General features: G+C 44.3%; 1 protein-coding gene across 4 annotated transcripts in view; it reads right to left on the bottom strand.

The window, feature by feature from the left end:
* Positions 1 to 1,580: 1,580 nt before the first annotated feature.
* Positions 1,581 to 16,877, bottom strand: part of LOC125708923 (zinc finger CCHC domain-containing protein 2-like) — a 33,359-nt gene continuing 18,062 nt past the window's right edge. Inside the window, exons 4-15 of one of the 4 annotated variants that reach the window (XM_048976848.1) lie at positions 14,272 to 14,343; positions 13,973 to 14,073; positions 12,906 to 13,000; positions 8,657 to 8,722; positions 8,109 to 8,169; positions 7,898 to 8,033; positions 7,268 to 7,341; positions 6,801 to 6,898; positions 6,398 to 6,526; positions 4,254 to 5,618; positions 3,598 to 3,629; positions 1,581 to 3,424 (exon numbers count right to left, since the gene is read on the bottom strand). In XM_048976848.1, the coding sequence (XP_048832805.1) occupies positions 3,598 to 3,629; positions 4,254 to 5,618; positions 6,398 to 6,526; positions 6,801 to 6,898; positions 7,268 to 7,341; positions 7,898 to 8,033; positions 8,109 to 8,169; positions 8,657 to 8,722; positions 12,906 to 13,000; positions 13,973 to 14,073; positions 14,272 to 14,343 (2,229 nt within the window). In that variant the 3' untranslated portion in view covers positions 1,581 to 3,424. Of the gene's footprint in view, positions 3,425 to 3,597; positions 5,619 to 6,397; positions 6,527 to 6,800; positions 6,899 to 7,267; positions 7,342 to 7,897; positions 8,034 to 8,108; positions 8,170 to 8,656; positions 8,723 to 12,905; positions 13,001 to 13,972; positions 14,074 to 14,271; positions 14,344 to 16,877 lie in introns of all 4 variants that reach the window. The other 3 variants (XR_007382560.1, XM_048976847.1, XM_048976846.1) reach the window with 3 other exon arrangements.

The raw sequence follows: 16,877 nt of genomic DNA, 5'->3' as shown, positions 1-16,877 counted from the left end.
AAAGGGAAACTTTAAACGTTACACTTTAAATTTTAGTGGACTAAATCAACTGCAGTTTTAGTCGACTTGTAATCATATATTTAGTCAACCCTGTCTTCTCTGACAAATATCTTAACTTTGCAGAAAGAGTCACTTGCACAAACACAACACATATAATAGCGACTAGCACATCTTCTCCTAGAGACCAATAGGAATAAATAGAATTGAATAAAAGGGATTTTCTGACAGCACTGTTTATGAACTGAATGATTGAGTTTCTGGTAACTGAGTAACTTTGTGGCGTTTTCCAAATAAATGCATTAAATCGCTTCGTTTTTTTGACGGGCTTCGTACCCATTTATATGCCCTGACAGCAAACAGTGGGATGACATTTGTGACTGACACTAACACTATTTTACCATTGGGTTATTGGCGTTGCTTTTTGTGCTGTGCTGTTACCTAACAAGTTTATTTGCAGTTTGCACAAACAGATAAGATAATCTTTATAAAAACCGATCGACATGCATGACACGATTAAATCCCACCATTTCACATAGTTATTTATTAACTGTTGGTTATAATACGAGGTCCTCAATTAGTTAAATTTACATACAAAGCCGTACCGTGTTTTCTGCTCGCAGCTCGTTGTCTCTTTGCTTGCAGGTCTGCGAAGGGTATGGGTTCTCAAGGTAAAAACCGTCAGAAATAATCTTTAAATGGTGTGATGAGATAATCGTATGTTGTTTGTAAAATAAGTATTATATTACATATGATATTATTGAGGGTGGATGACCACCCCATCTCAACCCTGTAGGGCACATGTTCCCCCCGTCCCCACTTCAATCTACTCCTATGGTGTAGTGAATGCAGTGAATGACTGCACGTAGAAACACGGGTCATCACGCCGTTCTGCATTGTTCAGACAGTTCAAACAGCAAGCGTCATTTCTAATTCCAATTACCCCAACTTCGCGTAAAAAAGGCAACCTACCAGGTCTACACCTCCAAACCTTTATATCAAAACGCAGCAAAAGTCATTTTGACACGTACTGATAAAACACCAAATTCGTTAAAACATGACAAGTAATATAACAACCATTTACCTTTAGCAATTTAAGACCAAACTGATAGTGCAGAATTATATTTTCAGAATTGACAGGAAGAATTTTAATCTTAAAGCAGCTAACACATTTGATTTCTACATCGATTCCATTCCAGATTGAAATAAGAGTTGAGGTAATTATATGACAATAATCCAAAAATTACACGGAATAGGACACGTGGGCCAGCTATAATTTACAAGGCCTGTATTGTTCACAATACACTCCCCAACAGTATCTTATCCTTCAGTGGTTGGGCGCCACCCTGCATAGGAATGTGGGTTGCACATCATACGGGACACACACAATAGTATTTTAAACGAAAGCCTGACCACCTGTATAAGAAAACTTTTCAAAATGCTTTAAACACGTGTGATCGCTTTTATGCATACACGTTAAAAGCCAAGGGTAATAAGGAACATTAATATTAACGTAACATTAACATGAATGGAACAAAGCCGGCAGAAGCCACGCGACATGTGTGGGAAAAAGGACAGCTCTCACCGCGTTTTGTATTTATTGCTGTTAATTCCAGAGAAACAAAAAATGAACAATTTGCATAAAATCCAAATTTGTTCTAGAAATATATTTGACCTTTCCAGTACATAACATTTAGATATCAAAGAATACAGTAAACATACAACTGAAGGTAAGAAGATACCCCCTTATATACAGTACAGCATTTTAAACTTTAAAAGTTCAACAAATACAACTGGCAGGCTCTTATATACAAATCCAACACCCACTATATACTCAAGTGGTCCTTGCATTTAAAATGTTTATCAATTTTAAATATCTATCAAAATAAATTCCATGTTATCGTTTTATTTAACGTCAGTACAAAGAAGACCGTTCATACTTCCTTCAATATAAGTGGGCTTTGAGCTGCTGCGGCACCAAACGAAAGTTTTAAGAGCAGACGAAAACCCGTGCGCAAGTCTTCAAATCTGTAAGAAACGAATGTATTATATTGAAAAGGAGGTCTATCTACATACGGTTAAAGGTGAGATTTGCTTGTATGTGGGCATGTTGACAGCCTCACACGATCAGAAACAAAGTACAGTATTAAGCCAGAGCCATTTGTCAGAAAGTACTCTGCGGAGAAACTATCGGTTTGGAATGGCTACCAATGGTATGATCTTCAAAATTATGAACAAACTTATTAAAGCTTTAACAACTGTCCATCCTATTCAAATATGAAAATGACGTGCGTAGTATTGTATGTGTTCATACATATACGACGCAAGCATACTTAATACAATATCATTGCTGCTATAGGAAGGGACAAAAAGAATGTAAATTTAAGGAAAATCAATCTCCATGCGTATTTCTTCCATCGTGGCTACTACAGGCAAGTCCACGTGTTTTCCTACATACCCCAATTCACGCTAGATCCTTCTGCATCCTGAACAACTGGTAAGCAGTGGCTCCATCTTGTGGTCAGAATCTGCAGTGCATAAAAATACTGCATGGACAGCAGCATAACGTAACGTTACTGGAGTATTAGACCGCTGTCTCTGTTCTATCTTAAGACTGCCTCAGTAGACTTGGGGACTTCAGAACTCCTTGCAGCAACAGTGCAAGAGTTTAAAAAAAAGAATAAATGAAAGGACAGCAGCATTAAAATGATGACAACATGATTAATGATTAAATACGAGGTTCACATTATATCAAGTGGCAATGCTTCAAAGTAACCATTCTTAATAGAAGATACCGCCAAATTCCTTAAATTTAGGCAATTAAAATAACAATATGCTGTACATTCAGAACACTGTGATAAAAAAAAAAACAATCCCAGCTTTGCACATTTGCACATTTGCACATGGTTTTTCCATTGGTTTTCCCCCCATGGTTTGTGACAAAAACTGAAACCATAAGCAATAAATATACCCTTGGTTAAAAAGTGAAAGGGGTGACTAATATAGAATCCCTCCATGACCCCACGGTGTTAAAGATCAGACTAATAGGAATCCTTTGTACTCCTATCAGACTTGGTTTTACAATTTAAGAAACAAGCTCGTAAACATGAACCGGTGTCTCTCGCCAGTCTTCAGTGCAAAATACCAGAGGAAACCCAGGGTGGGGCGGGGTCTTTGAAATGAGGAGCAATCACCCTCAGCTATAACAAGGAGGTTTCAGGCACAAGTTCAGGTTTGCCAGGCCCCCAATGCACATTTTAAAAGGTGAAGCAAACAGAATGGAAACATTTACACCTCTTAAAATACAAGGTCTCTGGAAACTTTATTGTAGCGGAACATGACAGAGATAGTGGTCTCCAGTGACTTCAGTCAGCCTTGTCGATCATCTCCGAGGACTGAGCTCCCACATACTTCAGCCTGAAGCCGCCTGGAAGACAACGTAGGAGAAAAAACTGGGGCTGAGAGAGGACAAAATTAAAAGATCTAGCCGCACGACAGCCTGACGGAGTTCTGTTCTGTTTTGATAAGAGTTCGACACTTTCTTTATAATGACTTATATGAAACAATTGTTCATGTTTGTTTTATACTTTACTTTATTACCTAGCTCTGCAGGCACTGTGTAAAGGCAAGCTCTTGAGAGAAGAGGGGAGAGAGGGGAAAAAATATAAAATAAAAAATTTCTTCAGATCTGAAGGAAAACTGAGGTAGAGTAGAGCGTCCGGACCAGGGTTATTATAGTTAACAAAAATGAAAATGAAACATACAGGAAAGCATTCTTGTAAAGTAAAATGAGATTAAGATTGAAAAAATAAAATGAAATATATAATATATATAAATATTGCTTTGGAAACAAAATGAAATTAAATAAAAAGTCAAATACTTCCTGTTGCTGTTTTGTTTATATTTAGCTAAAGTAATGATTTGTTTATCTTTAATAGCCATTAACAGCACTTGGAAATGGTTTGCCCATTTTGAGGATATTAGTACATAATATACACTTTGTATTTATGCAGGATTTGCAAAAGGTCAGACACATAAACTAGTCCTGCAACTTTCAATTCATCCCTACAAATAATTCCTAAAACGTAACTAAAATACATAAAAATAGAAAAACATATTTAAATGAAAACAAAATAATAAAATTACATTGAAAACTAAAACTAAACTAGATTTCATATGAAATTTGATAATAAGAGAAAAATAAAAACTTAAGAAGCAAAACTATATAACTACTGGTCCGGACAGGGTAGCAGTACCTTGCTGTGTGGCGTCAATTGAGGGCTGCTTGCAGTCCTGTGCATAATGCCCACTGACCCCGCAGTTGTAGCAGGAGACATTGCTGCTGTTCTTCTTTATGCCCGCTGTCAGGGCACTGCTGGGCATCATGCTGACTGGGGGGAAGACTGGCTGGTAGAAGCGGTTGAAGGCGGCCATCTGCTGCATGCCATAGCCCACCTGGGTGCTGAGCACGTGCTCGGAGTGCGTGTGCAGCAGTGGTCCGCTGGCATAGGGCGCCGGCGGGAAGAAGGGGAGTTGCGTGGTGCCGTTGCTCTGATGGGGCAGTGACGTGAGGTGGAAGATATGGGGCATACTGAGGACCTGTCGGGGCATCTGGGGCGGGAAGAAGTAGTTGGGGGCGTGGTTACTGCCACAGCTACCTCGGCAACCGCAAGTTCTGCAGCCCATCTGCTGAGGAGGCGTTGACTGCTGCTGCTGGGGTTGGGAGGCCCCACTGGAGGTGCCACAGCTGGTGCTGTTGATGTAAGAGGTGCTGTCGCTCTGTGCTGTGCTGTGAGTAAGGGCGGGGCTTGAGCTAGGGGCGGGGCCAGGGGTGTGGGTGGGGATGGCAGGTGGCACCATGACCTGCACCTGGCTGACTGTGGGGGTGGCCACACCCCCCACAGAGGGCATGACAGAAGTGGGCACGGGCAAGCTGTAGGAGGTGGCCAGGCCAGCAGACAGAGAAAGGCTGGGGGGCTTGGCGTGGGGCTCCGTGAGCGGGATGGGGTTAGGGAGGCTGGAGCCCAAGGCGGGTTCGGTGCTGGGGTAGGCCTGTGTCAGGGGAGACATGTAGCTGGTGCCTTGGGGGAGGACACCAACACTGCCCACGGGGGGCTGGTGTGGCAGGGTGCAGTTCTCAGAGCTGCCCTGTAGGGCGGCGGCCTTGAAGCGCTGGACGAGGGGCTGAACGGCGGGGCCTGCGGCTTGCGGCAGCCCTGCCAGGGAAGGTCCGAAGGCATTCGGCAGGTAGGCGGGCTCGGGCGGCAACTTCTCTCCCTCCCCAGATGGCACTGTGCCGGAGACGGCCTCGCGGAGTCCCAAGGGTGTAGCCCCAACCCCTGCTACCCCCACGATGGGCTTGCTGTCCGGCCCGTGGGCGACTGACCCTGGCTCTGGGGAGGGGACAGCCCCGTTCTGGACCACATAGGGCAGGGTGTGCACGAAAGAGAGCTGGGGGAACACAGGACTGCTGAGGGGCCCCTCGGTGCAGGATGGCTCCTCCTTCAGTGGGATGGGCAGTAGGGGGCGCATGGTGGCAAGGGCTGCTCCGGCCAGCTGTTTAGGAGAGGGGAAGGGCTCCACTCGGTCTTTGCCGCAGTCATCGGAATGGCTGTCTGTATCTGTAGACCGAGAGGAAGAATCAGGCAGACAGAGGGAAACTCCGGTCCCAAGTCAGGCGCGGTTCTTGCGAAATGCACTTTTCCAGGTCACTTCTGCATTGACAGCCACAAGACTGTCATAAATTAACAAAATGACACTCAACATACAGTACCAGTCAAACGTTTGGACACACCTACCCATGGAAAGGTTTATTTGTACTATTTTATACTTTTTAGAATAATTATGACTATTAAACAAAACTATAAAATAACATATGGAATTATGCACTGAACGAAAAAGCATTAAACAAAAAAATAACTATTTGTTGGGGGGGTCTGGCTGGATGCAGCTGTGTGGGAGGTTCAGATCCCATGGTCAGCAGGTTGATCCCACTATTGGGCCCTTGAGCAAGACCACCAAGTCCAATATCTCTAGGGGCTGGTTGACCTTACTGTCTCCTCTACACCAATTTCATGGGGCAGCCTTCTGGAATGGTTTTCCAGCTGTCCTGAAGGAGGTCCCACATATATTCTGAGCATGCTGGTCAAACTCCTCCAAAACCATCTCTAATGGGTTTAGGTCAGGTGACCAGGTCATGTGATATGACACTCTTTTGTAGGCAGCTTGACTGGTACTGTATGTGGAGAGAGACTTTAAACAACAGACCGCAGGTGGTTGTTTTAAAGTGTATTTTACAGGGATAGGCCTAATGTGCCGTGTGCTGCACAGATGGCAGGGTTCCCTTTGCTCCTCGAAGCTGCAATGGGGCTCAGGTAGATGGACGTGGCCGCTTCCTCACCCTTGTCCTTTTCGTCCTCACTCTCCAGGCTCTCCTGTCCGTCGTGTTGTGGGCTGGAGGGTGAGCTGTAGCTCTCAGAGGACGTTTCCCCGTACGAATCCTGCCCTGAGCCCACGTCTTGGCGACCATCTGTGGAAACGGGGGGGGGGGGGCGATTCTGCTTTATGCTGCTGGTCCAGTTTAAGCGGACTTTTCCCAAGTGGGTACTGAGCCCGTTTCTGCCCCATAGAGACTAAAGTATAATGATATGAGGACTAAATCATGACTAACACTTCAGAAATATGCTTGTTTATATATGAAGTAACACTCCACTCCGACTGAAGACTTTCATGCAATCTCTGCAGGGGAAAACATGTCCCATGCCAGGGGTGTGTTAGAGCGGAGCTTCCAGACTCACGCCTACCTTTCCTGGCGGGCTGTCGACCCAGGTGTACTGGAGCGGGCCTCATGATCCCATTGCCAACATAAGCTAGCCTGCCCTCTCCCACCTTCCCCTTCTCCCTGGGATGGCAAAATGGGGGGGGGGGGGAGCGGTCAGCTCTACATAAACAGGTATAGTCCAGCAGCTCGCTAATGCTAAGGCGAGACCAAGGGTGCCACTAGGGATTCTGGGCCCTATGAAAGCATATTATATTGGTCCCCCAACCAAGACCAATTAACCAATTATGTTCCCAATTTTTAAGGGCCCATTATTCAGTCCAAACTTTCCGCCCCTTTACAGTGCTCTGGGATGCGGCTAATGCTAAGAAGCTAGGAGTACAGGAACAGAAGAAATGAGACTGGTAAATAGGCCTCTATACAAAAATGATAGGCTGTGTCAGATACAGCCTCCCAAAGCACCCTTCCCCCAATCCCAGGTGAACATGTCACCTGTCTGTGGCTGCCGCTCTGGGCTTGCTCTTAGTGCTGGGGGTGGAGCTCCACTTCTGATCACCTTGGTGCTGCTGGAAGGAGGAGGACACAGAGACACCCAGAGGCAATGTGACACAGAGCATGACAAGAAGGGCATCGTGCTTTCACCGAGTACTCGGCCATCTGCCTCTTTCGCAGAAACACCTCAAATTCCTACATTCTGCATCATGGGAAGAGGGCAGGGCTGAGTATGACTGGTAGAACGTTACACAAACCGTGGGAAACAAATCACCGTCGTACCTACTGCACTGCTCACCACAATCCTACCCCCCAAACCCCCACAATGGTACTTTCAGGCCTGGTCTTGTCCAGTTGGACCACTGGAAATGAAAAGGGGCAAGTGCTGTTCAGTCCAACTCATAAGACAGTGTCAATGACAGAGATGGATATCTAGATGCGGTACGCATAACCGTGTGTTCCCTGACTAGAACATGTACTGTGAACCTTAGAGTATGTTTTCCTGTGAATGATAAATTGATCCATCTGTCATCAGACTATTCTAGGCCAAGTGCAGCTATGGAACACTCCAAAGCTCAAAGAGCCACGGTTTACTCATCTTCTCCAGGTGGGATCCCCGGGCCCTCTCACCTGCTCTGGCCCAGGGCCACGCTGCTCCAGGGCCGGATTCATTGGGTAGCTCTTCCGCCTCCAGTCCGGGGCACTGTTGAGCTCTGAGGGCGTGGCTCTCCGTCCGTCCGCTGGGCAACTCTTGCTACTCTGGCTGCTGCAGATGAGACAGGAACCGGCTATTAAACCCACAAAAGCCAAGGCTCCATGCCACAGGGGGAAAGGTGCTTACCTAAGGCTTGGACTCTTGGTACCAGGTTTCTTCCGGTGACCGACAACATACTGCTCTAGATCTGAAGAGAAAACACCTGTGAACAGGACCATCAAGGGCAGTGTTTCCCAATCTGGTCCACTGGAACCCGCAGACAGTCCATGTTTTTGCTCCCTCCCTGCTCCCAGTAGGGATCAAAAACATAGACCGTCTGTGGGTCCTCCAGGACTGGGTTGAGAAACACTGATCTAGGGAGCAAAAAAAAAAATGGTGAAAGTACAGTCTTTCTTGCAAAATCTCTTCCCCATCCCTTCCCCTTGACCATTCCTAGTCCCCCCTACTCCGTATAAACAGGACTGCCAAGAGATAATCGCTGTTGCTGGCGCAGGACCATTACTCAGCTGTGGTAGGGCTACCATTATCATTAGGCACAATGCTGGCCACACGCCGACAAATTTAGCTGACCAATGTTTGGGAGATCGCCTCTAGAAACAGGCAACGGCCCCGGATGATGATGAAGCGGGCCTGTGAGCGGAGGGGTCCATGTCCGGGGTGAGCACCGCACGCACCTTCCTCCTGGCTGGAAGCTTCAGAGCAGTCCTCTGCGAAGGGCTTTCCCAGGGCCTTGGGGCTACCTGTACAGAATGAATGAAAAAGATATGTTACACTACCCCCCCTGTCTTGCACATATACCCCTTCCCATATATACGGCACACAGGCAGTGCTTGGAAAATAACCAATAAGAGTCCATAAAGGCAGTTCAGGGCACATCTGATCGAGGGTGAACATAATTGGGAAGCCCACAAAAAAACCTCACACAGCCACAAGGATGTTTCCAGCACCAAAACTCAGACTAATCCCTGTCTCTGAAGTGTCCATCCAGGTAATGTCAGCAAACAGGGGGACAATCTCTCTATAAGGAGGAGGAGGGAGCAGTACACTGATGCTTCAGTACCATGGGAACGAAGGGCAGTGACATCATGATGTGATTAGACAATCTCAATTTCAGTAAAGGACATATAGTGGCAGGAGATGCAGATGAGTTTGCCATGTAATAGGTTGGTGCCTTTTTACAATAACGCTACCTATAAAGGGTTTATGAATGGTTTATAATCTGGTTATTAATTAGGTTGTAACATTTTATAACTTATTAATAGACAATTTTAATGCACACACACACACACACACACACACACACACACACACACACACACACACACACACACACACACACACACACACACACACAAACACACTGTTCAGATCAAAGCTTGGGGTCTGAATGCAGGGGCAGACATTTATCTAGTGCCCCCCGGAATAATTTGAGGGAAGGGGGATCAAAGGCCTTGCTTAAGAGCCTGTTTGCATCCTCGGGCAAGGCCCCTAACCCCCACTAGATATTACTTTCATATCTCACCCTAAATTCATTATAGTTTCAACTCAAAGTTGAATTACTTAGTATCTATATATTAAGCGGCCAGATTAATTTGAAAATAACTTTAAAAGGCAATATTTCACAATAAGGAACTGAAATGCTTATTTAACCCCTTAAAATCAGAGGCTCTCTCAGCATTTACCACAGAGGTGTGACTATGCTCCTCCGCCCGCCCCTTTCCACTACCTGGTGTGATGACAGAACCTACTGATTCTGGCCAGTGCTCAATGCCACAGTTTTCCGACACATGATCGGTTGATGGTTTGGCCAGGGGAGCCCGGAGGAAGGAGAATCTCGAATGCCTTTTAAATGGAAAGCACTGCACCGTGAAACTACTGCATGTTGAACCGTATCTGTGTTCAAACATATTCAGTGACACCAGATAACCACAGTGTGGTAACTTGTTGTGCAGTACATTTGACGGTAACTTATTTCGTTTGATACAGTGGCCTGCTATATTGTGAGATATTTAAACAGCAGAATCAATTTGTGGATAAGCAGCCTTTAAATCTTCACATATTTCCAGTTGTGCACTTTGATCTTTGGTTATTGTGAAAACTTTCGGAATTGTAAATATGCAGCTATGGATTCACTAAAAGGGACTTAGACTTGAAATTAACCAAAATCTGCACTCTCATTACCCAAAGTCCTGGTTATTTTATTTCAAATTGTCTGTAAGAGTTCAGTCTGTGTGTGTGTGTGTGTGTGTGTGTATGTGTGTGTGCGCGCTTCGAAAGACTGAAAGTTCTGGGACACTACGAGAGAAATAAGGGAGATACTGTGAATGGACAAACAGAAGCACGGAGTAACAACAGCAAGGACAACTGAATGCCCATCCTTTCACAATACAGCCCCAGAACCCAAAAGTCTACCCTTCTAACAGACATTCTGAAGGACAGATTTGGTCCACCGGAATGACCTAACGGCTAATGCACTTGCTTTACCATCCCATAAGGCACAAGAAGTGGGAATGCCGAAAAGGCTTTGTCCTCGTGACCCAACTAAGACAGCAGAAGTGAGACTGGGACGAGAATCAGCCTGTGACTGGATAGGGGGGGGGGCAGAATCTGGTATAACCTACTGATGACTGATAGTACGGATAGTACACTTTTGGGAGCCAGAGTGAGGGAAAAGGAGCCGACCTTCACAGTTCAACTGCTGTGTCCTGCTGCCTCCTTCTTCCAACCATATCTGCAGAATAAAATCTGTTTCTTTGGCTTCACTAACTCTAAATTGCCTATCATCACTACTGATCCAGTTCCTGCTTTTATCTAGTATATAGACGAACCCCTCTTCTTAGAATGGTCCATGAGGTGTCAAACCTCCATCGCTGCCACCCGTGTCTCAGACAGAGGCGTGAGCTGATCAGTTACCCGTGCCGTCGTTTTTAATGACGACGATGATGTACAGATACAGGTATATAGAGATTCCTTTTGTTTTCACATATCCCATCTTGTTCCTCCATGAGACACACACATGCATGTGAAAGCATCACAACACAGGCTAAGGAAATTTACCCAGAGGTGTATTTGGCTTTAAAGGCCTTGCTCAATGACCCCACACTGATATGATTATTTTTTCTGGCATAGGATTCGAACCAGCGACCTTCTGAACATAGGCATTGTCTGTGATCCAGGTTCTATTTAAAGTCCTCATTTGGCCTTCACTTCAAGAGGGTTGCTGGGGATGCTTGTAAATAAGAACTACCTGGTCCAACCATCTTCTTGCCGAAAGCGACTTCCATACCTCCTTGTGAGCCCTGCCTGATCAGGGGTGCCCTGCCACATTGCTGCCTGCTGCTTCGGGACCAGCAGTGCCTCCGAGCTGCTCCTGTACCTGATCATCTCAGCCGCACTCCTGTTTACCCGACACCAGTCAGCGAGGAAACTCCCAGTCAGTCCCAGCATCCCTGGCATGCGACTAAACCATTTATGATACCATAGAAACACAGTTTCCAGCAACTGCAACACACTGAAATTGTCCCTTTTCTAACAAATGATTTAGTGTTTCATTTAGCTATTAGTTGTATTAGATTCTGTTATCAATATTCACAAAGTTTTATCTTTACTACAGTTTTATAAGCATGAAGAGACTAAAAGAGAAATATCAAATAAGGTGACCAGGCTCTATACAAAATCATTCATAACAAGAATGAATGCATGCTTTTCACATGGTCCCTCTCCATTTCCAGCAACAGTTACTGTAACATCTGCAAGTTTTGTGAACACTGTGTGTTGCTAACCATAAAGACGTGATGCAGACTTCAGCTGACAGATTTTCCGCAGGCTATTATGGCTCAGAGGATCTCAAAGGACTCTCTTGCACAATCATATATATGACCGACAAAATGTATAAGATAAGCAATAATGTTTAAATTCAAATGGTACAAGACAACACAACCGTATTCTGACTTCACAGTACACAGTCCCACCACTAGGGGGACACCATCATTTGAAATTCATGAGGAAAACGTTTATAGAATATTTCCACTGCTTACTGTACTTAAAGCAAGCAGAAAATAATGGATAAAATCATCGATAAAATCATTACCTTTAAAAGTGGGAATTTATTTACTGAATCTCAGCTTTTACCTCTGAAAGCCAAAATGCAGTTTGAATACTCACTTAGGGTCACATGGAGACAACTGCATATGTGCCCTTGAGAGGTAAAGTGGGCTATCCCACATTTTTGACCCCTACCCCCTTTTTATTGAATATTTTCAATTCAATAAGTTATTATCTAAGTCATACATCTGTGCTACCTAGGATATATATCAATTGTAAGGTATAGGCACATTGATTTTTGGAAAAAAATTCAACTTTGGAGCTCATTTTCTCAAAGGTTTGTTTTAGTGGGATAGCCCACTTTACCTCTCAAGGGCACATATAGAAATATGGGGTTACGTAAAAAAACACACATATAACATGATACAAAAAAACAAAAATAAATTATGGAAGAGCTGCCTCATTTTGGGCTGACACTCACTGGCATGTAAACACAGACACATCACGGCAGACCCTTGCCTTGGGCCACAGGTCAGACAGCCCAGATACAGTTCAGTATAATCTGTGAGTGTCAGATCACTCTGACCCAGGTCTAGGGAATGATATGCACACCACACTTACCAAAAGTCACGTTGCTGTTCCGCAAGCCTATAGCACCACAACACAAGGCTACAAACAACCGAGTAGAACAGACAGAGCCCTAAGCAAGATTCGATTAACCTAGTTGTCGTTTGTCATCTTCCGTCCCATTGTGACAATCTGATCCAATAAGGGGGGCCCCTGGTGGCTGCTGGGCCATAGGCAGCTGACAAGTTTGCTCATGCCTTGGACCGGCCCTGAGAACAGAGCCAGTCACAGCTCTCACAGCACCTGACTTACAGCGGCTGCAGCTGGACCCAGAGGAATCCGACAAGAAGAAGCCGCAGACCGTCCCGGTCTGCCGGAAAGCTGGCGGCGCAGATAGGAACTTCTCCCTGTCAGGGGAAGGGAGGGATTATAGAATCAGGAACAAAACTTCCTACTCACTGTTAAACTCATGCATGTTCAGGCCTGACAGTGGCAGGTCATTCAGTACGTAATATCTGTGGCGTGACTGATGTCTGAGTAACTATCATTCAGGAGATTTCCAATGGGGGTGGGGGGGGGGCACTGGTAAAGTGGGCAGAATTCTCATATTTAAAAAAAAAAGAAAACCAGGAAACGTAATCCCAAAGGTAAAAACTTCCTCGTTGCCGACCTAAATAATATAGGCTTTTCTGGATCGCTGTTGCGTTCTAAGTGAGCTTTCCCTTCGCAGCCGGTCGGAAAAGCTGAGCACATCTCTTTACTGTTCAAGGGAAAAAAAAACAGCATGCAGTCTCTGCATGAACATGCGGCCTTATCAACGACGCTGACGACAGGGGAGGAACTGAGATCCACATAGAAAAAAGAAACAGGAAAGAAGGCATGATGAAAAGCAGAGTAAGCCTTTGCTTTGCATTTGATTACCATTTCGATATCCTCATCTCCTCCCCCTCCATCTTCCTTAAACACTTATCCAGTATAGTTTCCCACGCCCCCAAAACTAAAACTGGAGCCAATTTAAAATGCAAAAATAGGCTGGAGGGAGGGGCACTTCGCAGTGACAAAGTGGCCCAAACAGGGCTGCTTGTTATGCTGAAAGTGCAGGTCATCAGGACTTTAAAAAAAAAAAAAAAAAGAACAAAATCAGGCCCACAGCAGGGGGCGCCATTTTCCTTTAAATGGTAGGGCAAACCACATGCACGATTAAAACACATTAACAAAATGCTCAGGGAACCAAGTACAAAGTGACTAATGAGAGGGATTCCCCTTCTGGCCCCTAAAACAACAGGGTTCTTTCTACTCCTAAAAGTACAAGCAAATAATTAAATTCAAGCAATATGTTCCGAGGGCGGAGTGGCAATGGGGTGTACGTGAATGCTCACTTTAGCGTTCGCTCCAGTTCCCTGCTCTCATACTTGTCTCCCTGGCTTAGTAATCGCACAATACTCTTCTCGAAGCACTCTGTGGCAAATTCCTTTGGAAGCTGCACGAAAGATAAAAACATCAGGATATAGTATAAATGATTTGCTTTACAAAAAACTATGGTAGACAAAGACAAAAAAATTCAGTTCATATTAAATGTACAAGTACACAGCTGTCAACTTCATTTAAGACACCACAGTAAGATACACACCCTCTACACATGGTTTGTGGGTCTTCCACCAAAACTTTTGAAACCTACCTTCAACAAAAATTCCTCCAGATCATGGTGCGTCTTGATCACACTACTTGACGAAGAATCTGACCATTTCACCTGAAACGAAGCAGGAGGTTAACGTCTTACACAGAAATCTGAGCTTCAGCTCAAATGAGTGCATTTCTCAAAAAGGGGATAAGGCACACATTTGGCTCGCTGCCCAAATCCTGACCTTCAAATGGCCAGGAAATACTGTATATCAATACACTGGATAACAACATACAACTAGTGATATATTCCATGGAAAAGAAGCAGACAATATCCACAACATGTGATAGATTGAAGCACTATTGATTCAAGCAAAACCTGTTTAAACCTAGACATGACCGTGAATAAAACAAAAAACAAATGGAGAAAAAGATGAAAAAAGAGAAAAAAGTTCAAAGAAATGTTTTAAATACAAATTGTCATTGACAAACCATAACTATTTCAGCTCAACAAGGAGCTGAATTTCTGCCACTTTCACTAATTCAGTTGAATATTTCCAGCAACAACAGAGAAGAGATCCTTCACAATAGCACTTTTTTCCCTAGACCCTGCACCTTCCAGTTTCACATTCTCGAACACACAACCGGAAGCTCTGCTAAGGACGAAAACCACGGCGCTGACAGTACAATAACGTTAAAGTCTGAGATGAAAAAGGACGGACAAACATGGGAGTGTGTGCGTGTGTGTGTGTGAGTGAGTGAGTGAGTGAGCCCAGATAGACAGTCGAGAGGAGTGAGATCCTACTTCCGCCACCCTGACCCATTCCCAGTGTGCTGCTGTAAACAAGAGAAAGGAGAAAGGGGGGTCGGGGGGTGCCGGTCATACACCAACATGGGCCAGCTGGGGGTGGGGAGCAGATGAGTCACAGGGAAGCCTCCCGCCTCCCAGACCCTGAAATCTGTAGTCATTTAGCAGACTGCCACGACGCAGACTGAGCAGAACGAGATCCTGCCGGGATGGTCCTCCAGAAAAAATAAGCACTTAAAGTCACCAGAGCTGTGCGTCTCCCTGTGTGATGAAGGACTCCAATCAATGAGGAAACTGGAGGGCTTTTCTAAGGGGCTAAGTAAGGTAACGCTCAATACACTCCTGACACACAGGGGAGAGCTTTATCCAAGGAGGACCAAACGGTATCTACAGATCAATTTTAACTGCTTGGTCTTGAAGATTAAGAGATTTTTCTTGATTCTATGATGTAAACCCCCCCATCCTCCAATGAAGCCAACACACCATATTTCAACAGGACATGTGTAATCAATATGCCGAGAAACAGGACCGCACACACAGACCCCGTTGACATTAGATGCAACAGGAGTTTAAAAGCTCAGAAGTCGGCAGTTTTCAAATGGCATTATTGAAAGCTAGTTTTCATTGAAGAATTGTTTTGGCTAGACAGTGGTCTAGTACTCAGTTTTGTACACATTTGCAGCTCATCTCACAAATATTAAGTTATTCTTTTATTTGTTTCCCATAGATCTTGGAAAATCATAATTTGCTGATTACATAAATGAATTCCTATGATTAAAAGAAATGACACATGCTGAAAATGAGAAGTCAAAACTGATTTTCCAAGTGTCATATTCATTAGCCACACCATTAATATTCCTTCAATAGTCTGTCACTCACTAGGCTCTCAAGAGAAAACAGAGAACTCGCAGGGCGACTGGTGCAGTGGTTTATGAGATAGGTCCATTGCTAAATCCATTTTTTTATTTCACCCTTCCTTTAGTCCACTTGCTATTGGTGATTTGTAAAGTGTGTTGGAATTATATGAATCAGTAACTCATTTAAATGCTCCTGTTGCATTGCGTTTCTGTGGCAGTTTCACACCAACAAAACTAAGTAGCTGTGAAGAGGACAGGTTCAGTAATGACCCATCTTTCATTTTTAGTCTTACAGTCTCAACATCTTTCTATAAACACACCCACGGATATTGTTCAGGCCAACAGACTCTCTTCTGGGGAAATAACTTTCTCCCATGACATCTTCAGGTCCAGATAATTAATGTGACATATCCAGACATTTAAGACAATTTGATGAAAAATTAATAGGTAAATGAAAGACAACTACAAAAGACATGCGCTTGTTTCTGTAGCAAACTTTGACAATGCGCTAAGAGGTGTATGAGGGAAGCTTTGTAGAATATTCCACCTTGTACTGAACCCCGAGGTCTTCTTACCAGGGATTTAACCTGCAGCTGATCATGCTTTCTCATATAGGTGTTTGCTCGTGACCTCAGTAACTGAAGTGACACAACCTGACAGGTCATATTCTGAGATATTTAAGCAGCAAGCTTTAACAAACTAATTTTAGAATTATTTCTTTAGACAAATCTGTGCAAAGACTAAAATAAAAACATGGCATATTCAGATATTTGGCTCTTCTCGAGACACACCAAATGACAAACGCACAGAAGGTATGAACATCATTTTTTAATGGAATAATGTTAGGACAGTAAGGTTTGCTCTTATTTCTCTGACAAAATTGCCTACTAGGCTAAATATTTACAGGGATTTATGAATTCTTGGACAAATGGCTCATTTATCATCAGCTAAATCAAGTTGCTAAAGGCAGCTGTAGACCTAATGGCTCTTCCAGATGTT

Source organism: Brienomyrus brachyistius, chromosome 15 (genome assembly GCF_023856365.1).
Source record: "Brienomyrus brachyistius isolate T26 chromosome 15, BBRACH_0.4, whole genome shotgun sequence".
Lineage (NCBI taxonomy): Eukaryota > Metazoa > Chordata > Actinopteri > Osteoglossiformes > Mormyridae > Brienomyrus > Brienomyrus brachyistius.
This window is presented reverse-complemented; position numbering and strand designations above follow the sequence as displayed.